The 24,147-nt window shown below is 33.6% G+C and overlaps 2 protein-coding genes across 5 annotated transcripts in view; both read left to right on the top strand.

The window, feature by feature from the left end:
• LOC109709939 (paired amphipathic helix protein Sin3-like 4) overlaps positions 1–2,753 on the top strand; it is a 3,273-nt gene extending 520 nt beyond the window's left edge. For both annotated transcript variants that reach the window (XM_020232323.1, XM_020232322.1), the window contains exons 2-4: positions 385–526; positions 2,048–2,128; positions 2,288–2,753. In XM_020232323.1, the coding sequence (XP_020087912.1) occupies positions 404–526; positions 2,048–2,128; positions 2,288–2,506 (423 nt within the window). In that variant the 5' untranslated portion in view covers positions 385–403 and the 3' untranslated portion in view covers positions 2,507–2,753. The remainder of the gene's footprint in view (positions 1–384; positions 527–2,047; positions 2,129–2,287) is intronic.
• Positions 11,365–23,038, top strand: LOC109710105 (paired amphipathic helix protein Sin3-like 4). 3 transcript variants are annotated; one of them, XM_020232546.1, is made up of 23 exons: positions 11,371–11,641; positions 12,269–12,439; positions 12,553–12,721; positions 12,805–12,903; positions 13,109–13,279; positions 13,871–14,189; positions 14,914–15,047; positions 15,189–15,264; positions 15,384–15,413; positions 15,592–15,860; positions 16,231–16,385; positions 16,673–16,800; positions 17,193–17,447; positions 17,592–18,152; positions 18,435–18,526; positions 19,469–20,071; positions 20,384–20,484; positions 20,572–20,710; positions 20,806–20,958; positions 21,603–21,766; positions 21,842–21,953; positions 22,283–22,464; positions 22,671–23,038. In XM_020232546.1, exons 1-22 carry the CDS (start codon positions 11,598–11,600, stop codon positions 22,439–22,441), a joined length of 4,104 nt encoding a protein of 1,367 aa, XP_020088135.1. In that variant the 5' UTR covers positions 11,371–11,597; the 3' UTR covers positions 22,442–22,464; positions 22,671–23,038. The 3 variants fall into 3 exon arrangements, 2 of the variants coding, with proteins under 2 accessions (XP_020088135.1, XP_020088136.1); XM_020232547.1 differs by lacking the exon at positions 15,384–15,413; XR_002216290.1 differs by lacking the exons at positions 15,189–15,264; positions 15,384–15,413; positions 15,592–15,860; ... (11 more) ...; positions 22,283–22,464; positions 22,671–23,038 and having other exon boundaries at positions 11,365–11,641; positions 13,871–14,310; positions 14,914–15,042.

The raw sequence follows: 24,147 nt of genomic DNA, 5'->3' as shown, positions 1-24,147 counted from the left end.
TTTTTTTTTGGTTGAGAAATTTTATCCTATTAAGCCTCCTTGGATAATTTCTTTGTGGGTTCATCAAATTTTTCCTTTTTGTTGCCTTTTTTTCTCAACATATTTATCTGATTTCTTGTTATTTTAATTTATGATAGTAATTAGGATTTTGTTAGTGAAAAAAAAAGAGAAATTTTCAAATTTTCATTCTATTAAACTAAACCCCCTTGAATAATTATTATAATTTTTTTGTTGGCTTTTTTCTCAACAAATTCACCTGATTTCTTGTGGTTCATTTGCATTTAAACACTGGTATTGAATATTGATGCTAATTTATGACAGAAATTAGGATTTTTTTTAAAAAAAAACACAAAATTAAGGATCCAATCACTAATGTTGTTGCAGGGGTCAGTGTAGAGTTATTATGATTAGGGCAAAGCATATGTTTAAAGAGCACTCAAATCTGATGCTGGATTTGAGTTCTTTGCTGAATAAGGAGAGGCCAATCACATTTGAGGAGTCTCTCAACTTTGTTAAGAAAGTGAAGGTGAGATTTTTATTTTTTTTTTCAAATTTTTTGTTTATTTACTGATGTTTTTATTTTCCCCTTCTTTCTCAATTATTGCAGATTAATTATTGTGTTTTTTCTCCTAACATTGAAGTATACATGAAGTAATGGGAGTTTTATGCTTCTGTTTTGATTCTTCTGATGGTTTGGGAGTAGTGAGCTACTGATTCATCATGCAATTAACCACTAAGATTAGTAAAATTGTGCGGAAATTATTTCGATTCTTGAGTCGCTGCGCGGCATTTTGTGTTGCTGAAATTTTTTGATATCTAGTGGCATTGTGTTCAGGATTTCAATGAGTGTGTTTGAGGGTTTCTTATATTTTGGAGTAGCTTCTTGTTTTGAGAAGCAGAATCCAAATGTTTCGCGAATAATGAAAAGTGAGCTCCTGGCCTCGAATTTGCAGAGGCTTCGAGCTGAATCTTCTGCTTGTGGTCGAAGAAGGAAAGCTTGTTTCGAGCTTTCTTTCAACAGCTCTAGTCAAATAGCACTTCTTATGCTGAAGCTCTTGTTAGGGCAAATAAGTCCCCTCCATCGGTAATTCATGATAGCCATGTTAGTCGACTAAGAAATATGACATCCCCAGATTATCTACATATCTTAATCGTTCTCATGTCTTGCGATCGTAGAGTAATTCGATAGTGTTACTTTCGCCGATATTTGTTGCTCTACTGTATATAAGCTTCTGAAAACAGCTTATACACAATGACTTACTCTCCTCAGTGTGGTCATAATTTTCATCTGTGTGTCAACAAGGCGATAACTTGCTCCTTGAAACTCTTTATACTTTTCGGGGAAAATCAATTATGATATATACATACATATATATAGAACTAGGCTACTATACTATTAATAGCACCAAGTCATTGTTGCTATTAGGTTTTCAGCTCTTGGATGAAGGAATGCGCGATTACGATGATAGTAGTCCCTCCTATGGTTGAGTGGGTGATTGGTTGAATAGTATGATCTAATGAATGAAAATGGTCAAAGGGGTAGATCTAACAGTGAAAAACTCTGTAGCACCAAGTGCTTGGTGCTATTAGAAGCACCCCAGTCGGACTCTCTCTCTCTCTCTCTCTCTATGTATATATATAAATTTCTACTATTTGGATTTAGGCCAACTCAAATGTAAAGAGACCTATACTTCGTAAATTTCAATTACGAGACTAAGATTATAATTTTTTAATTTTCTTTTAACTTTTCACCCAGTAGTAGGGCTGGCAATCTAACTTAATGTTCGCGAGTTAGCACGTGTTCGGCTCGTTAATAAACAAGCCAAACACGAGCTAAATTTTTAGTTTGATATTTTAACGAGTCAGCTCGTGTTCGGCTCGTTGACATCCCTGAACTTACAAAATGAGACCGAGCCACTTTTGATTAATAAATCGAGACCGAGCCCTTATTGCAGTTGATGCTACTGAATCCGATGCTTTTATTTTTGATACCGACGATTACGAAGCTTTTTCCCCTTACTTACCGACACCTTTTTCGCTTATGCAGGCTCGCGATTACTTGTTATATGCATCATTGTTCGACATTCTTAGCAGGAAAGAACACAAGCCGATCGAAATGTACCAAGAGGTGTATATATATATACATATCGATATTTTATGACTTAGTCCTTGAACTTTCACTTAAAGCACTTTAGTCCTTAAACTTTCATTCGGAATATTGGGATCGTCGATCATGGTTGGCAATATTGTTTTCTTTTCTCTTTTTTGTTTTTTTTTTTCTTTGTAGTTACTTTCGCTCTTTCGGAACCATGACGACTTGCGCGACGAGCTCGCGCGGTTTCGACCCGGCGCGTCGCCGCAGCCGCCACCGAGAAGGAGGAGTGGGTACAGCCACAGCTGTTTCTGGATGTTTCTTTTCCTTCTGCCTCTTCTTCTGTTGAGCCTGCTCCTTGTTTTTGAGAAGCCACTGAGGTGTCTTCTGCAGCAAACTCTTGGAAATTGCTGAGAAGAAATGGTTTAAACTGCTATAAATATATTTTTTTTCTGGTGTTTTTGTTTTTGTTTTTGTTTTTGTTTTTTTTTTTTTTTTGGCTCTCTCTATTAAGCTTGTATATTTGAAAACTAATCTATCTATTGGGCTCATAAGCAGGTTATATTTGCCTTGATGAAAGAAAAAAGATGAGCCTGTAGGTTTTATGTGCCGCCTCGCTTTCCGGGCGGCCACTTATTTTAAAATTATTTTAATCCTAGTACGCTTAATCCTTTTTAACTTTTTGGGCTTAGCCACTGCTTAAAATACTATATTCGGATTATGAAGTTTAGCTCTATTATATCTTTTATATATATATATATATATATATATATATATATATATATATATATATATATATATATATATAGAGTTGAGCCTAGAATACCGCTCAGATAGTATAAACCATGGCGTTCTTACTATCTGATTGTTTTTCGTGAATAGTACGCTACCAAATTGACGATCAGCCGTCACGTTAAATATGATCTAAATCCATTTAACACCTAGAATATCAAATTACATAGCACTTATCGATATTGTTCTATTTATCCACCTAGTAACAAAAAATGAATGGCTGAAAATTGAATTATTCTTTAAAAATGATGATAGGAGTCATTTGTAATTACAAGATCGAAGAGTATAGATCTATTTTAAATAGTTTAAACAGAATTTTCCTAATAAAAATTCAATTGATTTGGATATCTTTACACCGTTAAACGAGAAAACGTCTCTTATCCACCATTAAAATTACAAATTTTGAAACCCTTTGATCATTAGGCAAATGATGTCGAAAAGATTTGAAATTTGATTTCTAAACACTTCAAGTGGTATAGATCATGTTCAACGGAGCCGATCGTCAATTTGGAAGCTCTATCATCGAAAACAACTCGATAGTAAAACGTCCCGTTTACTATCGAGAGTATTCTAGCTCAACTCTATATATATATATATATATATATATATATATGACTATTCTAAATTTTCGGGGTGTTACATTCCTCCCGTCTTTCATCAGCACGAGCACACTCACAAGTATAAAGCGATGTGAGACTGGTTTTGCTAGCTTATTATTCAAATTCTGACTGATTCGAGAGTCATCCCACACTGCTGGCTGGTGATTGGTTCTGATACCAACTGTGACGCCCGGCTATGGAGATCATCCATTCTAGAACTATTCTAATTCTAACATATTTAACCCTTTTAACTTTTTGGATCTAACTACTGTCGAGTTAAAAAGTTTAGCCGTATTATTCTCATATATATAGGACTATTCTAATTTTTAGGGGTGTCACAATATATGATGACTTTTATGATAGAATTATGCAATATCATGCTTCTTTAGCCTAAATATTAGTTAGGCTATTTATAAAATATGAAGAGAAGAAAAATACAAATTTGCTTTTGCCCATGAGGTTGCATGCTTATTACATGCAAAAATTAGGTGGATGGTCTCTTCCAACACTATTTGAAGCCAATTTGAGGGTTTGGCCAAGTGAGAGTTGGTTGGTGATTAATTTTGTATGTGTAAGTTCCTCTTTCTCTCTTTGTTTTGGTATTTAGAGAGTATTTTTTAGGTATTTTATTTGAAAGTTTTCTTATATAACAAAGGAAAGTTGGTGTGGTTGTAAGTACAAGATTTATATGTGGTATTTTATTTGGGAGAACTTTTTTTTTACAATAATCTTATAAAAATTTTTAATTTGTCAAATAATTTTTTTCAAAATTTTATTTGCCCAACTAAATCTTCTTTTGCCAATTCAATGCTATACCGGACAAAAATAAGAAACACAGTGAATCGTTCACTATCTTTAGAAAGTAGTGAATTATTTACCGTATTTAGATTATTATCGTTTTTTGTATAGGTTGTGAATATTTTTGTGATGTTGTTAGATTTGACCGTCTTTTAATTGTTCTTTCATTTTGTCATTAAATTGGACAAAATAAGATTATTTCGTCAAATAAAATTTTTACAGGATCATTTGATAAAGGCTAAATTACATAAAATCCTCTGTCGAAAACTGATTTTTTACTTTCCCCCCCTGTCATTTAAAAACCTATACTATGCCCCCTTATAAAATAAAAAATGGTCACATGGGGTACGGTGTAAACTGTGATGTATCTTGATCCGTCAAAAATTTGCTATATATCTCGAAGATTGAATTCATAATTTTGAAAAAGTCATAGGCGTCAGTATTTATTTCGTTACCGAAGTCGCGAGATCACTCGAACTCCCACTGATGAGTATACAGATATTATTTATTTACTAATGTATCTTGATCTGTCAAAAATTTGCTATGTATCTCGAAAATTGAATTCATAATTTTGAAAAAGTCATAGCCGTCAGCATTTATTTCGTCACCGAAGTCGCGAGATCACTCGAACTCCCACTCATTAGTATACAGATATCATTTCTTTACTAATGTATCTTGATTTGTCAAAAATTTGCTATGTATCTCGAAGATTGAATTCATAATTTCAAAAAAGTCAGAGATATCAGCGTTTATTTCATCACCAAAGTCGCGAGATCACTTGAACTCCCACTAATGAGTATACAGATATCGATTTCTCAACTTTCGTGGGATGATGGACGAAGTCGACTTTGTGAAGCTCACAATTTTTTTCGTTGTTTGATTTTTCACTTTCAAACTATTAATCTATCTTGATTCATTAAATATTTCCTATTGATCTCGGAGGTTGAATTCATAATTTCGAAAAAGTAATGGGCATTGATTTTTTTTTTTCAACACCAATATCACTCGAACTCCCATTCATAAGTATACATATATTGATTTTTCGACCTTCGTGGGATGATGGACAAAGTCGAGTTCGTAAAGCTCACAAAATTTTTCGTTGTTCGATTTTCCACTTTCAAACTATAATCTATCTTGATCCATTAAAAAATTGCTATTGATCTTGGAGGTTGGATCCATAATTCCGAAAAAGTCGTAGGCGACGGCGTTTATTTCGACATCTAAGTCACGAGTTCACCTGAACTCCCACTCAATGAGTATACAGATATCGATTTCTCGACTTCCATGGGATGATGAACGAAGTCGAGTTTGCGAAGCTCACAAATTTTTCGCTGGTCGATTTTTCACTTCCAGACACCCTATTAAACCCCTTTTGACCATGAGTTTTAAAAGTAGATTTTGTTGAAAGTTTGGTAGAGTTGGATAGGCTCCACTAGATCCAACACATTTGGGTAATAAATAAATGTATACAAATTAATTAGATCACATTATGAATGTTTTGAACCCTAACCAAGTTAAACACAATGAATAATAATTTAGACAATAAATATATATACACAAAATAATTAGATCAATCAACATATAGTCTTAATTTTTTCAATCTCAAAATATTTACAATTTACCATGGTAACTACTTCATTGACATGAAAGGGAAAAAGAAAAAAAACAATAATCTCTAAAAAGTTTTCCCTATCACCATAAACTCTCTTTTTCTCCTCTTTAATGCTTTTGGTGAAAGCAACCTTTAGACCATCTGATGGGTTTGCTTAAGCTGTTTTAGTACTAATAAAGTAGATATTAAATAAATATATACAAATTAATTAGCTCAAATCACATATATCTTAGAGCCTGTTTACATATCTCTTAATTTGATGATATAGTAATTATATATAGGCTAAAATATAGAAAATTAACTTCTTTATAAATACCCCTTTTTCACTTTTTCTTTATAACTTTAAAAAACCTACATATTGCTTCCTTAAAATTTCAGAAATATTTTTAGGAGGATACACATTAATGGAGATGGCAAAATAACCAAATTGCCATTTTTTATAAGAAAAAATAATTTTTTAGTATATTTCTATCATTTTGCAGGATATTTTTGGTATAAATTATAAGAAATAGATGGAATGGTGATGAAACTCTGATAAAGGAGGGCTAAATTAAATAACTTAAAATATTGAGGGAGAAAATATAGATTTTTGAGGGGGTAAAAAACAGATATTTATAAAGAAATTTTCTATAATTTAGCCTTATATGTGTTATTGTTAGTGAGGCTGCTATACTTTTAATAATATATATATAAATAGTGTTTAGTTGAGCTCTTATGCTTTTAAAAGCACAGGATATCAACGTGCTTATAAGTTTTTAGCTGTCGAATCGTATCAAAATTCGTACAGAACTGGTAAATTTTTTGTTATTGAAATACATTATAAATAGTGTTGAACGAACCTTAAGACGATCCGGTGACTAAGAAATTATAACACAAATACTCTTGTGCTTTTAAAAGTACAAGAGTTCAACTCAATAGTATTTACGTAAACCCGTAGGATTTACTATTTGGTGATTAAATTAGCATAAATTTAGAAATTAAAAAGTTTATACTAAATACTATTTATCTACTATTATAGTATAGTAGTTCAACTCATATTATCAAGCTAGTTGTAGACTCGTAGTGCACGTGTAATGCACGTTGCATTTAGTTTACTCGATGTATATATTTTTTTTTAAAAAAAGAGAAATTCATCAACTATATTTGTCTAAAAAGTTTAGAATATAAATTTGTATTAAAAGTAAGATCCATTTGCTAATAAAATGTTTATAGCATTTATTTAAATGATGATATAATTAAATTTGACTTAAATCTAAAGTTTGTGATTAAATTTGATTTTAAAATCTAAAATTTTGAATTAAATTAAATATAAATAGTCATTTTCGTGAATTAAATATTTGCAGTACCTTTTGTAATGTGCAAAATTTAAATTCAATTTTGGAGAGAGGGGAGTGGCTACTTTTTTCATTGAAAAGTTATAAATGAATTTTGATTTAAATCTAGAATTTGAAATTTTCATGAATACTTTTTTAAATGTGCAAAATTAGAGTTAAATTTTGGAGAGAGAGGAGTGGATATCTTATTATTAACTTTTAAGTGTGTTTCTTCGTATGGAATATCTTTTATTCTTTTTAGAATTTCGTCTGTTAATTTTATGTGTTTTTATACATAGTAAAAATATAAATCTATTTAGTAAATTTCAGCATTATAACAATAAGCAAATCAAGAGATCCAGATGTTTGAGCTGTATTTATTTTTGTGACAAATTTATAATATATTTTAAAGCATTCAAATACTTTTTTATAAATATAAACATTGTTTCTAAAAATACAATAAAAATACTCTAACACTATAAAATTATAGTGTTATCAAATGGGCACTTAATTCTATCTCAAAATATTCATAAATTTACCATAATTATCAATTTAATTTTATTAGAATGAAAAAGTAACCTCCAAAAATTTTCACCATTATCATAAACACTCTTTCTCTTCTCTTTTTTCTTTTTTTTTTTATTGCTTTTTGTGAAAACAACCTTTAGCCCTTCCAATGGGTTTACTTTGGCTGTTTTAGGTTATTTTACACACAAAGCAAGCAAGGGGAGGTAACCTTACCCCCACTTTTGGTCAACTTTATGTCTACTCAGGTTGTGTTTGGTTTGCCGTAAAATGAATCGAAAATTATTTTTTGGCTAAAAAAATTATTTTTCACGCGTTTATTTAGGCATAATTTTTTTTTTCAAAACTATTTTCACAAATTTGAAAAAAAAAATGGAGTGCTTTTGTTTTTCACTAATTTTTGACAGAAAATAAAAATTCAAACTGCGTAAACTTTTTCTCATTTATATTTTTCCCATGAAACCAAACAAATATATATTTTATTTCTTTTTAGCCAAATAAATGTGGATAAAAAATTACTTCTTTTCTGCAAATCAAACACTATAAAATGTAATACTTCTTTTCCACCAAAATTTCTTTCCACGAAAAACTATTTTTTATGGTTTTATGTACAATCACACGCCCTTAATTCAAAAAGGCCTAATCACATCGTAATATACTATATTTTATAAATTTTTTACTCATAAAATTATATAAAACTTATCTAAACTATAGAACATTTTGATTCGATTATCAAATCTTTCTCATTCAATTTCTTTGATATAAGTAATTTGATGAGTTTTTTTTTATAAAATTTAAGCTAATTATTTACTTTAATAAATTTATAGTTACATAAATTGTATAAAATATACTGGCTAAATCCATAAAGAAAGAACGATGCACTCGAATTTTGTTAAAAGTTACTATTTGGCTTAAATCAAATAAATTAAAAGGTTAGGTTGTAAAATCAAATTTTAAAAAGATTGCATAGTTGGATCAAAAAGAGTGATAATTGAGGCAAATTTTATACATTTTTATCTTTTTTATTTTGTACACTGTACTATTTTTTTTTCAAAAGCACCACTCAAATATATATATTTTTTCTATCCCTACACTGCAAACAACAAATCTATAACTTAAAAGAAGAAAAGTATTAAAAATTACTAGTTAAAAGTGTTAGGGCATATATTCAATTTATTTTGATACAAAAAATAATAAGACATATTAAAATAGCATAAGAATATTTTACTAGAAGTTTCTAATNATTATATAATAATATAATGAAGTTTTTTGAAAAAATAATTATATAATATAGTAAATATAAAAATAATACTAAAGTACAGTTGTAACAGGGTGTAACTAAGCCATTCAAGAAAAAAGAAGTAAAAAAGGGGTACATAATAACTAACCTAAATTTTAGGCCTTTTCAAAATAACTATTTAATCTTAAAAATTTTTATTTTATTATCTAATTTTTTATATTATTTAATTTTAACTAATTTATTAGTATTAAAAATTAAAAACTCTAATTTGATTTTTCTACGTATTATTTGCTTAAAATGTTACTAGTTTAACTAGCAGTTTAATCACTAATTTGGCTGATTTGATCCCTTTTTAAAATATGATTAATAAAATACTTTTTTAGTAAAATTTTATTTAAATAATGCATTTTTTATAAAATACACCAACTAATTAATCTACTAGTTCCCTAAGCCAAGGGATGAAAACGGGCGGATACGGATCGGATAGTGCTCAATTCATTCGTATCCATACCGTTATGTTGGATCCAAGTACGGATTTCGATATTTATCAGAAACTAAAATTCAAATTTTTATCCCTTAAAAATGGGTTCGGATACTGGTCGGATATTAAACGGATACGAATATAAATAAAAGGAAAAACTTCAAATACCCCCCTTGTGGTTTCACTTTTACTAACTTTAGTACCCTGTGGTTTAAAATGTATCAAGTTAGTACCCTGTGGTTTTGCACTTTTTCACTTTAGTACCCCTGTAGTTTAAAGTGTATCAAGTTAGTACCCTGTGGTTTCGCACTTTCTCATTTTAGTATCCTGTGGTTTCACACTTTTTCACTTTAGTACCCTATAGTTTAAAAACCACAGGGTACTAACTTGATACAAAAATAAAATCACATTGTATTAGCTTGATACAAAAATAAAACCACAGAGTACTAACTTTATACACTTTAAACCACAGGGTACTAAAATGAGAAAGTGCGAAACCACAGGGTACTAACTTGATACACTTTAAACCACAGGGTACTAAAATGAAAAAGTACGAAATCACAAGGAATTTTTTTTTTAAGTTTTTTCTAAATAAAAAGACTGAGAAATATATAGAACTAAAAACAAAAAAAATTATCTATAGATATAAGCTTCTTAAATTTTATAAAAAGTAAACATAATATAAAACAAGATAATTTACAAAAAACTTTCTTATAAATATCTTTTTTTTCACTTTTTCACCCTAACTTTCAAAAATTTATATTTTACACTCTCAACATTTTAAATTATTGCATTTAGTCCCCCTCCTTCAAGATTCCATTACTATTCCGTCCATTTTTTATAATTTATATCCAAAATATTATTCAAAATGACTGAAATATATTAAAAAATTATTTTTTTCTTATAGAATAAGTAAGGATAATTTGGTCATTTTGCGCTCTTTATTAACACCGTATCCTCCTGAAAATATTTTTGAAATTTTAAGGGGGCAAAACATAGGTTTTTTTAAAATTAGGAAGGAAAAGTGAAAAAAGGATATTTATAAGGAGTATGGTGTAATTTAGTCCGAAAAAAACTTATGAATTTAAATAAAATAGTGCAAAAAAAATAGATATAAAGAGAATGGAAACAGGCTAAAAATATATTAAATCCGAATCCGAATCGGATATTAAAATTCCAACCCGTACCCGAAAAATTGGGTCGGATCGGATAATCCGTTATCACCACTACCTGAGCCCCCCTAACACCCTACCGAACTTTAATCACACGCCCCCCATCACCAACCGTCCATTGGCGGTGACGGGAACGAGCCCTCCCGATCCAACGGTTATGATGAGTCAGAGCCGGTGTGAGTACCTTCGCGGTGAGAGTAATCGTTCTCTCACCGCCTACTATTCTCGTTGCACTTCTCTTGCTTTTTTTTTATTTTGAAAATTTTATATATAACCTCGTAGTTTCACATTTTCTCATTTTAAAATTTTATAGTTTAAAATATATCAATTTAGTACTATATAGTTTTTTTTTTTTTTATTGGTCCCTTTGTTAACTTTTTATTAAATTATTTTATGCAAAAAATTTCAGATATCATATCTATAGTTTATCGAATATTTATTTTAATATTCTTTAGCTTTAATTTTATTACTGATTTAATGAAAAAAAATTAGTGAAGGAATGACAAAAAAAAAAAAAAAAAATTACGGGGTATATGAAAAGTAATACATTTTAATTATTGATATTAAAATAAAAAAATAAGAAACCATAGGGTGGTATTTAAAATTTTCCTTTTTATTTTTTTTATAAATTATTAATTAAATTAAATTAATTAATTAATCTCTCCTCGACTCCTCCCTCTCTCTCTCTCTCTCTCTCTCTCTCCCCTTTTCCTCCTCTACCCGCTTCTTCTTCGTTTCTCTCTCTCTCTCTCTCTCTCTCTTCCCCTACACCTCTCTCTCTCTCTCCTCTCTCTCTCCTCTCTTTCTCTCTCTCCTCGCTCTCGCTCTCGCTCTCTCTCGGAGCATCGTCGTCTTCGTGATCGGGTCGTTGTGAGCGCGCGTTCTCGCCACTGGGATCGGTTTCGAAGTGGGGGGAGGTGGTGGGCGGGGGGCGGGAGGCGTTTGATGGAATCGATGTGAGGCGACTACGCGAATGAGTTCCCAATTCAAGCGCCCTAATCTGTCTCGAGCGGATCCGTACGCTCTTCTCTATCTTTTTCCCCAATTCCGCACTTTTTTGTTTTGGTTGTTGTTGCGGTCCTCGCGGATCGAAATTGGAGTCTCAATGGCTTCGAATTTGCGGGGTTTTGGCGATTTTGTTTACGGATTTGATCTTTCGGTGTCGGTTTCTTTTTTCTTCGGGAAAGTTTTAATTTCGTTCGAAAAAACCAGTTTTTTTCTGTTGATTTGAGCGCTAATTGGAGTTTAAATAACTTCGAACTTACGTGGTTTTCTCCTAATTTACTACGGATTGAGCCTTTCACAAGCTCTTTTTTGTCCGAAATAAAGAACTGTTTTTTGTTCAAAAAATCGAATTCTTATTGCTCTACCGTTCTTTTTTTTCATTTTATGTACGGATTTATCCTTTTTTGTGTCGATTTTTCTACAAAATGTACGATTTTGGATCGAGAGATCTAATTTTTTAGGAGTTACTAAATATTTATACGTGAAATTGTGTTCGATCGCATTCCCTGATTGCTCTCTTTGGATTCCCCTTTTTTGGATCGATTTAGGTAAATTTTTATCTGGGAATTACGTGATTAGGTTTCTTGATCTAATTGTGACCTAACGAATTGTTGTGATCTTAATTTTACTTGATAAAAGGTCGGGGCAACAACAACCCAATATGGCTTTGGCGCCGAGTTCTGGGACAAGCAATAAACTCACAACCGACGATGCCCTAAATTATTTGAAAGCCGTGAAGGATATATTCCAAGATAAAAGGGAGAAATATGATGAGTTCTTAGAGGTTATGAAAGACTTTAAGAGCCAGAGGTTATCCCCAATCACTAATTTTACTAATTTTTTGATGTAAAAATTGGTTTTTTATTTGATTTTTAGGGTTCTAAATTGGGTTTTGTATTTGTTGTTCTTTTTGTTGGTCTTAGGATTGATACTAATGGGGTTATAATGAGGGTGAAGGAGTTATTCAAGGGGCACAAAAATCTGATACTCGGATTTAATACCTTCCTGCCGAAAGGTTACGAGATCAAACTTCACGAGGAGAAGAAGCCCGTCGAATTCGAGGAAGCTATTAATTTTGTAAACAAAATAAAGGTATCGTTGTAGATCATAGAACTGAGTTTCCAAATTGCTTTGTTTATGAAGTATTTCTTATGAGCCTTCTCTTCTGTTTGAAGAATCGGTTTGCGAATGACGATCATGTTTACAAGTCGTTCTTGGATATTCTTAACATGTATCGGAAGGAAAACAAGTCCATCCATGATGTTTACCAGGAGGTATTATTTTATTTTCGGTAAAATCTATGAAATTTGCCTAGTGATTCTTATATCAATTTAACCAAAATGTTATATTGTAACTATAAAATTTTAAAGTTTATTTACCCATGTCAAAATAGTCTTATCTACTTTACCTTTAATTTTCAAGTAAAGAGATCTTAAGGACGTGAAGTGTGAAAAATCTCAAATTTGTGTCTTTCTTAAGGTTGCCGCCCTTTTCCGGGACCACCACGATTTGCTCGAAGAATTCACGTACTTTCTGCCCGACGCATCGGCTGCCATCGGCCCACAGCATGTGTCTTCGAGTAGAGTTCCTATTCGTCGGGATGAGAGGAGCTCTGTGATGCCTTCTATGAGGCCTGCTCATGTGGATAAGGTGCACATTGAATTATTTGTTGGGGAGTTTGTTTTGGTTATTATGTAAATGCCATTAAAGTTATTCCTTGGATTATTGCTAATGATTTCATGGCTGTTAGGTATTTTGTATTGTATCACTTTTGATACCTCATAAGTACTGTTATGTTTCTCTTTTCTATTTTTGAATATTCTATATAGTCAAAGGCACCTAGGGATGAAATTAATAAGTATTATTATTGTTGCTTAATTTGCAAATCCATATTGTGTACTCAAAATAGAAAGGGAAAGAAGTTACGACTGTATTTTGTTTCTGTCAGCAAGTATAACTCATACTTAGAGAGTTAGCAAACCATTCGATTCCCACGAATACAAAATAGCAGGAGATCATCCCTGTATACCGATAAAAGTATGAGCCTTGAGGAAAAAGAAAACAGGAAAGCCTAAGTTATGCCAAAAAAAATATGCCCAAACTTTCCATGTGTAATTTCCTTCGAGTTGGACTCACTCTTCCAATCTAACGAAGGCATGTACACTGCTTTCTGTGCACATGTTTTTATGAAATATTTGAATCTTCCTGTATCCTGCTGATAGATGTGCATTGTGTTTTCAGAGGGATAATGCTTACAACTCACTTGCTGATCGCGACCCTAGTGTTGATCGGCCCGACCCCGAGCATGATAGGCAGAGAAGACGCATCGAAAAGGAAAAGGATCGGAAAGAAGATAAGGATAGAAGGGATCGTGAGTGTGATGAGAAAGGTTTAGATCATGATAATAGAGATTTAGACAGCGGGCCCCGCAAGCGAAAGCCTACTTCTAGAAGGATCGAGGACTCCATCGCTGGGCAAATGCCGCATGGTGGGGAAGGCACCGAGAATGGAATGTATAGCATGTCAGCTTCATCGTTCGATGATAGGAATGCCTTGAAGAGTGAGTTCTTTGCTATATAAAAGCTGTGAAGTCTCAAGTTTGCTATACACTCCTGTCCAAGTTGGTCTCTCAATGGATCCTCGGCTTTTATGAACTATACTGAATTTTCATCCTAATATATGTAACTACTTTGTTTCTTGCTCTTGCTTTTTCTCAACCGTATTTATGCCACACCTGTGTTTCTAATAATGTACTTTGGTATTATTCCTAAATTGCCATTTTAATCTATAGTTTAACCTTGGGGGTGTTTGGCTGCACAAAGTGGGCCGCACCACGCGGCTTTTGGAGATCCAATGTGGCTTCGTGAACGCGCACACGGCTGAACAGCCAAACACCCCCCATATCTATTAATTCTTTCAGTAAACATTTTTTTTGGTTTTCAGTTTCATATTATTGTCTCTTTAGCTTGTTAAATGATTGAAAATATATTTTCAATGTATTTAGATTACTGAAGAACATTTCATATTTTTCTTTTCCTAGTAAGGTGACCCAGCAAGTCTAAAATAATAACATGTTATTATTGGTCCTGAACCATTATCCTGAGTGCATTGTGCATGCTGAAACTAATTTTACTGCTTGTGCAATTAATTTGATACTTATATTCACATGATCGAGTGTGTGTTTGGGTAAAACAACTTTCTGTTTTTCTTTTTCGTTTAATTTTGTACTTAGATTCATTTTCATCTCTCAACGCATACCTCATAATCTACTATGTTGATAGCAGGTGTGTACACGCAAGAATTTAACTTTTGCGAGAAAGTGAAGGAGAAGTTACACCCTGATTCATACCAGGAGTTTTTGAAATGCTTGCACATATACAGTCAGGAGATTATTACTAGAAATGAGTTGAAGAACTTGGTACGTATTTTTAGAAACAGTGAACCATTTTAACTTAAATACTATGAGGTTTTGCTATTTCCCTTTGTTTGCCAATACTAGTTGACATATTGTTATATTTCTTGGTGGCCTCTGATTATATATAGTCATTTTCATTATCAGGTAAACGATATTCTTGGGAAGTACCCAGATCTTATGGAAGGTTTCAATGAATTTTTAGCCCATTGCGAGAACATAGGTAGGTCAATACTTCTGTATCAGTATTGGAAGCATCTAGTCATGCTTTTCATTTTCTCAGATATCATATAACAGTTTTTAAATAATTTGGCGAATCTCTAAATGAGATGTTTTCTGCAGATGAATTTCTTGCAGGAGTGTTCAATAAAAGTATGTTACATTCTTTTATTCTCTATTTTTTTTGAGCTTGTATATGACTTATAGTTCTTGTCTTATTACCTCGAACTTACTTAAGTTAGGGGCTTAATCTTATGTTTCATATACCAAGTAAAAACATAATGGGTTTGTCTCATAATATAACAATTTTTTTTAAAAAAAATAAATGTAGGGCAAATGACTAAGCCAGTTAAGGAGGAGGATAGGGATAGAGACAGGGAGCATGACAGGGACGAGAAGGAAAGAGACCGTGAAAGAGAGAGAGAAAAGGAAAGGGAGAGATTTGATAAAGGTGCTCCTATTAATTCCAAAGAATTGGCCTCTCAGAAAGCGCCTGTGCTGTCCAGCAAAGATAAATATAATATGTGGAAGCCGATTTCAGAGCTCGACCTTTCAAACTGTCAGCGTTGTACTCCTAGTTACCGCCTTTTGCCTAAAAATGTAAGTACTTATACTTTATGCCTTTTTGGCCTGACTTCTTGAACGACTTCTCTACTCTTGAAAATAGAAGCTTCCAAAAAACCATGCTTTTGGCTGACAGTCTAACATATAATCTGAAGCTATGTTATGGCGTGAACTTAACTGAGCTTTTGGTGCCAAAAACAAAAAGTCCAATTTGAAGCTTCTGCTTTTACCGTATTATGTATCTTTGTAGGAGACATTAATGAGAAAGCTCTTAGTGCTTCTATGGACAGGTCTACTTGACCACTACATTTTTATCAAACAATACTTCTGTAAAAGCTGTAGTTGGGCCATATGGGCTTTTAGTGCTTTAATTTTCATTCTAATTTGCAATTTGTTTCTTTTTCAGTATCCCATGCCTCCTGCAAGCCATAGGACTGAATTGGGAGCATCCGTATTGAACGATTTGTGGGTATCCGTGACATCAGGAAGTGAGGATTATTCTTTCAAGCACATGCGGAAAAACCAATATGAAGAAAGCTTGTTTAGATGTGAAGATGACAGGTTCTGATTTGTTATGTTTTTATTTGTTTATGCTTATCCAAAATTTTGCATATGCCCTTCATAAAATTAGTTTCTTAAATATACGCACTTGCACTTCTGGATGTAGCCTTTTAAAATATTTTTTACAGCCATATTTATTTAAGTAGATTATTTTCAGTTTCATGTACACGTAAAAGCTCTTATTTAAGATTGATATTGATGAGCTTGTTCATGTTGTCACAATATACCTAAAGCTAGTAGTCTATACATTTCACAATTTTTGAGTTGTAATAATGATTTACTTTCAGGTTTGAGCTAGATATGTTACTGGAATCTGTGAATGCAACTATTAAGCGAGTGGAGGAATTAATAGAGAAGATGCATGACAACTCGGCCAAATTGGAGATTCCTATACACATTGAAGACCACCTTACTCGTAAGTGCATTCATAATAATTAAATTGGCAAATTTTCTTACATACCCCTCAATATGCATATAATTTCATATATGCCCTCTAAAAGGTGGAAATACTAAAATGCCATTGTATCATAAATACTCAAAAATGCCCCTAAAATTGTCACTAGTGTCCCAGAAAATGCAGTTGTGATTTTCATAAATGCCATGCAAAATGGGCATTTTCGAGTACTTAAGTATCTTTACCAGGGCATATGTGAAATACGGGGCATATGTGATCTTTCATACTTTCGAGGGGAATACATAAGTACTTTTTTCAAGTATTTTTTGAGCATTTATGCTCAATACTTATCACGAGCAGTATGTTTATATCCTTTTCAATTTGTATTTCCTGTCCTTTTCTTTCGTGGATAGCTTTGAATTTGAGATGCATTGAACGACTCTATGGTGACCACGGCTTGGATGTCATGGATGTTCTACGTAAAAACGCTGATGCTGCATTACCTGTTATATTAACTCGGCTAAAGCAGAAGCAAGAAGAATGGTCAAAGTGCCGTGCTGATTTTAATAAAGTTTGGGCTGAAATATATGCCAAAAACTACCATAAATCACTTGACCACCGCAGTTTCTATTTCAAGCAGCAGGACACAAAGAACCTTTGCACAAAAGGTATATTGTTTTCCGCCTGCTATCCTATTTAATAGATTTATCTACGTAAATATGTTACTTTATCTTGAAAGAAGGAGATAATTTCTCTTTTTAGCACACTTAATATTGTTCATCTAAAAGAAATGTTGCTTCACCTTAATGTAGCTTTATTGGCTGAAATCAAAGAAATTAATGAGAAGAAGCGGAAGGAGGATGACGTGCTTCTTGCTATTGCTGCCGGGAATCGTCGCCCCATAGTTCCCAATATGGAATTCGAATACTCAGATTTGGAGATTCATGAAGATTTGTATCAGATCGTTAAATACTCGTGTGAAGAAGTGTGCACATCTTCCGACCAAGTAGAAAAAGCTATGAGGGTATGGACATCATTTTTGGAGCCATTATTGGGTGTTCCACCACGAACTCAAGGTAAAGAGGATAAAGAAGATATGGTGAAACCTAAGAGTGCTACCAAAAATGGAAACCCTAGAGAAGCAGAAAAGAAGGGCAATTCGGGTGCTGATAGTGTGTTAAATGGCGAAAAAATGGTTGTGGAGAATGGCTTCCACGATGTCGATCGGGCTGCTTCCAAAAGCCATAATCCCAGCAATACTGCACTTCAAGTAACTGCTCAAGCTGCTCTTACCGAACGGCATATTGATAGTGTCTCTCTTGCTTGTAGAGTTGAACAAAGTCTTAATAGAACCAATGTGGAAATCGGATCAGGTTTGTAGGAGTCTAATTTTTGTATTCTTTTTTCGTTTTTGTTGAAGAGAAAGTTAAATTTTCAATTATTTCATGTTGTTTTTCCCCCCATATAAGCACCTGCAAATATGCAAATCGGGCAAATATGCACAAATAAGTAAGATTTTAGCGATATGTCCAAATACCAACTTTACAGCAGTATTTGCACGATTTCCAATGTCTGCCGGGGTTATATATGCAGAAAACCCTTATTATATTTTTCATGTTATTTTCTCTTGATTTCTTTTGACTCTTTTCTGTCAGGGGCTGGCATTTCCCTGTCTAAAAGTGTTCATGCTGCAGTTGAGACTACGACTGTTGCTCGAGTCGGCAATGAAGTGTTACCTCCTATAGAGGTAAGAGCATCTGTTGGTGACTCGGCCTTTTCTTTCACAGTAGTGGTTTTAGTAATGCTGTATATTTTATTGTTCTAATTTTTATTCATATACCTTGGGATCAGTTTTTCCGACTTAACGTTAGTATGACTTGTTCCCTTTGCTGATGAGGTAGTGAAGAAAATACAGAACCTATAAAGAACATACACATGAAAGTATGTTCATGTAGTGCATGGTGGCTAAGTTTCTAGAATAACGGACTGTTCGGCAGTTGTGAATTGTGAGAGCCCTATGCTTGCATCTATTCAAATGTGACTTCAACCTCCTCACTCCCAACCCTTCGTTCTGCTTTTAATGAAGTGACGGTTACCTGTTATACCGGAAGCCAAGAGCTCCTCTCTGGGCTATACTTAAATTAGTTGGAACTCGGAGTCTTCTCGCACCCACACCTACTATTATAAGTGCGAATATTCACAAGTTTGCAAGTTCTGCTCCAAGTTCAAGCGAACCAAATAGGGCCTAATTTCTGATAAGCAGAAGTTAGGAGTTTGGCAACCGCAAGATGTAGAACTGTTAGCTGGAGTAGGAAGCCGGAACTAGCTCATAGACCCCAAAAGCTGTAGCTCCACATTGGATTTTTTTTTTTGGCTGTCCCTAGCATAGGACTGGCGGGATTTTAATGGAAAAGAAAATTTTATGATGGCTTCTTGAGCGCTCGAATCAACTATTGCAGTAAAAACTCCCAACAGAAGCTTGGTATTTGTTAAATCCTGTTGCTAGAACTTAAATTTTCTGTTGTTTATAATTGGAAATTCAGTTTCTCTTAGAATGATATATTGAGTTTCTTTAATTACAATCATTTGCTTATTTGATGCATGCAGACTTCTATATCAGCCATATGTCTGGTAAAAGTTACTCTTAGGTTTTCTATTATTTACAATTCTCTGGTAAATTTTGTTACAGGAAGGGGACAGTAGGAAGCCAATTATATCTACAAACGGTCCCTCAACTGATGAAACTAATAAAGCTCGCCGATTAAATGAAGTCTCTGCTAGTACGCATGATAATTCTAAAGTTGAAAGGGAGGAAGGCGAATTATCACCTAATGGCGATTTTGAAGAGGATAATTTTGTGGCTTTCGAAGACAATTCCATGGATGTGGCTTCTAAGACGAAGGATGAACCTGCTGGTGAGAATGATGCTGATGTGGATGATGAAGGCGAAGAATTCGCACAAAAGTCCACAGAAGACAGCGAAAATGAGTCTCAGGCCGGTGAGGACGTGTCAGGGAGCGAGTCGGGAGATGCTGAGGAGTGTTTTCGCGAAGAGAATGATGAGGAGGATGAAGATGCAAAAGCTGAGAGCGAGGGCGAGGCGGAAGGAACAGCTAATAACGCGCATGATGGTGATGCAGAAATTAGTTCTCTGCCACTATCAGAGCGGTTTCTATATACTGTGAAGCCTCTTGCAAAACATGTTCCTCTGGCTTTGCACGATAAGGGCGATAAAGGTTCAAGGATATTTTACGGGAACGATTCGTTTTATGTCTTATTCAGGCTTCAGCAGGTCAGACATTTTCTTTCCTTTTCTGAGACATATTTACATGTGTGCATTTCTCCCTGCAAAGTTATGTATGATCATATATGTTTTCCTGCAAAATCCGAAGTTTCATATTTCATTCAAATACTCGATTTGTCACATATATGTAACATTGTAACCTTATAGTAACAAGAATGCTCCTCTTTGAAAAACATTTTCTGATACAGAACCATCAACTTCCCCGAGAGGACTCCTGAACTTAACTATCTCTTCTTTGCTTAAACGTTAATTGAACATAGTTTATGGGCACATCAACTTCCACTGTGTTTGCATTTGCAGATTTTATATGAGAGGATACTCTCGGCAAAGACAAACTCATCAGCTGCTGAAAAGAAATGGAAAACCTCAAAGGACACCGACCCTCCTGACCCATATGCCAAGTAATATAAGCTAAAAATTTGAAATTATGTATATTAGTCCAATTTTCGGCTATGAATATGAGCAAATTTTCTTTTAAATGGATGCAGATTTATGGGTGCATTGTACAGCCTAATTGATGGTTCCGCTGACAGCACCAAGTTTGAAGATGATTGCCGTGCTATTATTGGAACACAGTCTTATGTTCTTTTCACATTAGACAAATTAATATATAAAATTGTTAAACAGGTTAGCTTGTCGCAGATTATATATATTTTGACTGCTTTTTCAGAACTTAAATTTCGAATATGTTATCGATTCTCATATTAATTTTTCGTTGCCAGCTACAAACGGTAGCATCTGATGAAATGGATAATAAGCTTCTCCAGCTATACTCATACGAGAAGTCAAGGCGCCCTGGGAGGTTTTTCGATGTTGTTTATCATGAAAATGCTCGTGTTCTTCTCCACGACGAGAACGTGTATAGATTTGAATGTGTAGGTTTATTTGTCTCTTTTCCAAATTTAACCCATCATACTCAGTATTTGGGCATAGTGTCTTTATTTTTTTGTTCTGCATCTGCTTCCACTTTCAGCTCCTGTCACACCTTTGCCAGAACGTTCGCAGACTGAAAGGTGTGGAGCTTACACTGCGGTTTGAGCCCAAAACGAGAAGCTGTTGTGGGGGTTTTAATATTGCGCTTTACATTTCATCGAACTGCGCTATGCTTTATTGTAGAGCCTAAGAGGCCTTAATTATTTGTTAGCCATGGCTTGAAAATGTTGTAGGTGAAGCCGATAAAATGAGCCTTTGTCCCCAGTGAATCTTCAATTTGAAGCTTCTACTTTTTTAGTTCTAGTAGCTTGAGTGGAAAAGTTGTTAATGCTTCTTTAAACAGTTCACTCAAACAACAATTTTACAAAAGCTCTAGTTGGTCTAATTGGCCGTACGATCTGGTTAATACGGACCCAAGTATCTTGTTGTAAACTGAACTGAATACCAGGAGTAGTTTAATGAAAATGTTGGACTTCCGAGTTTTAGTTATTGCATTAGAAATTATGATCTATTTGTCTAAACTGCTAAGTAACTTCATTGTTATAGTTTGTTATATACTTTTTTATTTTCTTTTCTTTGGTTGCAGTCTTCAAATCCGACTCGGTTATCCATCCAGCTCATGGAATATGGACTGGAAAAGCCCGAAGTGACTGCGGTTTCAATCGACCCTAATTTTTCGTCTTATCTATATAATGATTTCTTGTCGAGTGTATCAGATAGGAAGGAAAAAAGTACTGTTTTTCTTGTGAGGTATGTAATATTTCTACTGATAATTTATTATTTTGTGATTTTATCAGGTTATTATTGACTTAATTTGCTCTTCAGGAATAAGCGGAGATACGGGAGCATAAATGACTATTCAACTACCTTCAAGGCTATGGATGGGATTCAGATTATTAATGGGTTAGAATGCAAAATATCATGCAATTCATCTAAGGTATCTGGTGACAATATTTATATCTTTTCCCTAGTTTATATGTTTAGATTTTCTCATATTTACACCTGGAAAATCTGAATTTCCATCTATGCTCTTCAAAAATTAAATTTCGCAAATATTCGCCTTTGCACTTATACACCAAAGTCCCCTTTCTTCGAAAGAAAATATAAATTCGAAACCAACTTTCCCTAATGAATCATATAACTCCCCAGATCGAGGATACAGATTTTATAGGAGTTTGTATGTAATTACATGAATTTCAAGCGATATGTATGCGATAACCCGTAAACATGCCCGAGTGATAAATTTGCTTGGGATGCTTATTACAGGTGTCTTATGTGCTTGATACCGAAGACTTCTTGTTCCGCGTGAGAAAGAAGAGGAGATTATCGCTTGCTGGTACTCCACCTACTCGCGATCAGGCACACATTTTGGATGTATACACTGTCAAAGTACAGAGATTTCATCGGTTTCTATCAAGATCTTAGCATCATGTGCCCCAGAAATACTGGTAATTTCAATAATAACATGATTCAATTCTAATATAAAATCCCACATAGGGATTAAGATCAATTCTAATTCTTACGCAAAGCTACAATTAAAATTTGATCCGCACTAATTGGATATCGACATTCGAACCGATTTCGTAATTGAGAGGCTTGTTACTGCTCTTTTTTTTTTTCTTTGTGATACTCAACATTTTTTTTTTCCATACAGTTTGTGCTTGCTGTGAGACAGGAGCTAGTGCCGCCGCTGCATTAAGCGACTTAACAATAACTTCGACCGAGAGAAGCTTATCGTCCCCGAGCGAGCTTTACGCTTCTTCCTACCGCGCGCTTCTCAAAACCACAGGTGAGAAGGTGTATGGTATAGATATCGGAGATTACAACTGGCTTACTGTGGTTATTTTCGCAACAATTGTACATAAATGTAAGACTCATGATGAATCTGGTTTCCTGATTCGAATACAATTATCGATTTCCGCAAAGTATTTTGGAGGCCTTGACTTCATTTTTTTTTTTTTTTCCCTTTATATACTCTGCAGTTTGCCCCCTGCTCTAAGTAACCCCTTTTTTTTTCTTTTTTTTTTTCTTTTTTTTTTCTGGGTTGTTGAATGTTGTAGAAGTCATGCTGTAGTCAATTTCAAAAAGATATTTGTAAATATAATTATATTTCTTCTTAGATCAGTGAAGAGAGTATGTTTTTTATTTCAGGCTGAAACCCTGGCAAGTAATTGTGACACCCAAAATGCAGTCTTGTGCCCAAGGTTTTAAGTGCTCGTCGGTATGAACCGTATTCAACGTGCTGTACCGTGCCAATAAGATACCGGCACGATACAGACTCCGTGCCGATGGCACAACTCAAAACCTTCTATTTTTTAAATTAGTAAGTAATTTTCTCAATAAAGTTCAAAAGATGTATTAAAAAGACATAATAAATAGTTAGAATATTTTGTTGCTAAAAAAAATAAATGTTTCATGCTATTATGTGTTGGTATATAAGAATTTTTTTGACCGGCACGGCACGGCTTGATACGCACTGTGCCGATAAGTTTTCGGTACGACTCCGTGCCACAGCACTTAAATCCTTGCTTGTACCACTGTTAACCTAATTTTGCTATGATCATTGCTTTACTATGTTTTGATGTGTGAGAACAGTTTTCTAGCCGGAAAAATATTTTCTATCTTTGGTTTCTAGAAAAAGCAGCTTTTCTAAAAAAAAAAATTCAAATTTTATAAAAAAAAGTAGTATTTTTATTTTTCAAAACTTTTATTCAGAAAACAAAAACCATGTAAAAGAGTGTTTTTCATGAAATTATTTCTGAAAAATAATTTTTCATACTACTTCAACAAACTAAACACCTCCAAGAGGGAAAGTCACACTTTCACTTAGGAGCCATCTCATATGCCAATTATGTGTTGGCCATGTAATCATGTTGGATTTATTTACAATGGGGGTAATCATCCCATATAAATGATAAACTTTTATAAATACAGTTTGCAACTACACGCCACCAAATATATAATTTATAATCATAGCGCTTTTTGCTACATCCCACCAAATTAAAATGCAATACATGTGACAAAAGTTTTGGAAATGAAATAGAAAGGACAAGATCACCCACTTAGCATTATTGCAACAGTACAGGGACTGTGCAGGGTAATCTATTGCTACTTGTGCTCCGAAAATACGA

Source organism: Ananas comosus, linkage group 5 (genome assembly GCF_001540865.1).
Source record: "Ananas comosus cultivar F153 linkage group 5, ASM154086v1, whole genome shotgun sequence".
NCBI classification, from domain to species: Eukaryota; Viridiplantae; Streptophyta; class Magnoliopsida; order Poales; family Bromeliaceae; genus Ananas; species Ananas comosus.
This window is presented reverse-complemented; position numbering and strand designations above follow the sequence as displayed.

Bases quoted from the DNA above. Each gene is read 5' to 3' on its own strand.
- LOC109710105 (XM_020232546.1), top strand. From the start codon at position 11,598: ATGAGTTCCCAATTCAAGCGCCCTAATCTGTCTCGAGCGGATCC. The intron at 14,190-14,913 runs GTGAGTTCTTTG...TGTTGATAGCAG, and splicing joins TGATAGGAATGCCTTGAAGA to GTGTGTACACGCAAGAATTT. The intron at 18,153-18,434 runs GTTTGTAGGAGT...CTTTTCTGTCAG, and splicing joins CAATGTGGAAATCGGATCAG to GGGCTGGCATTTCCCTGTCT.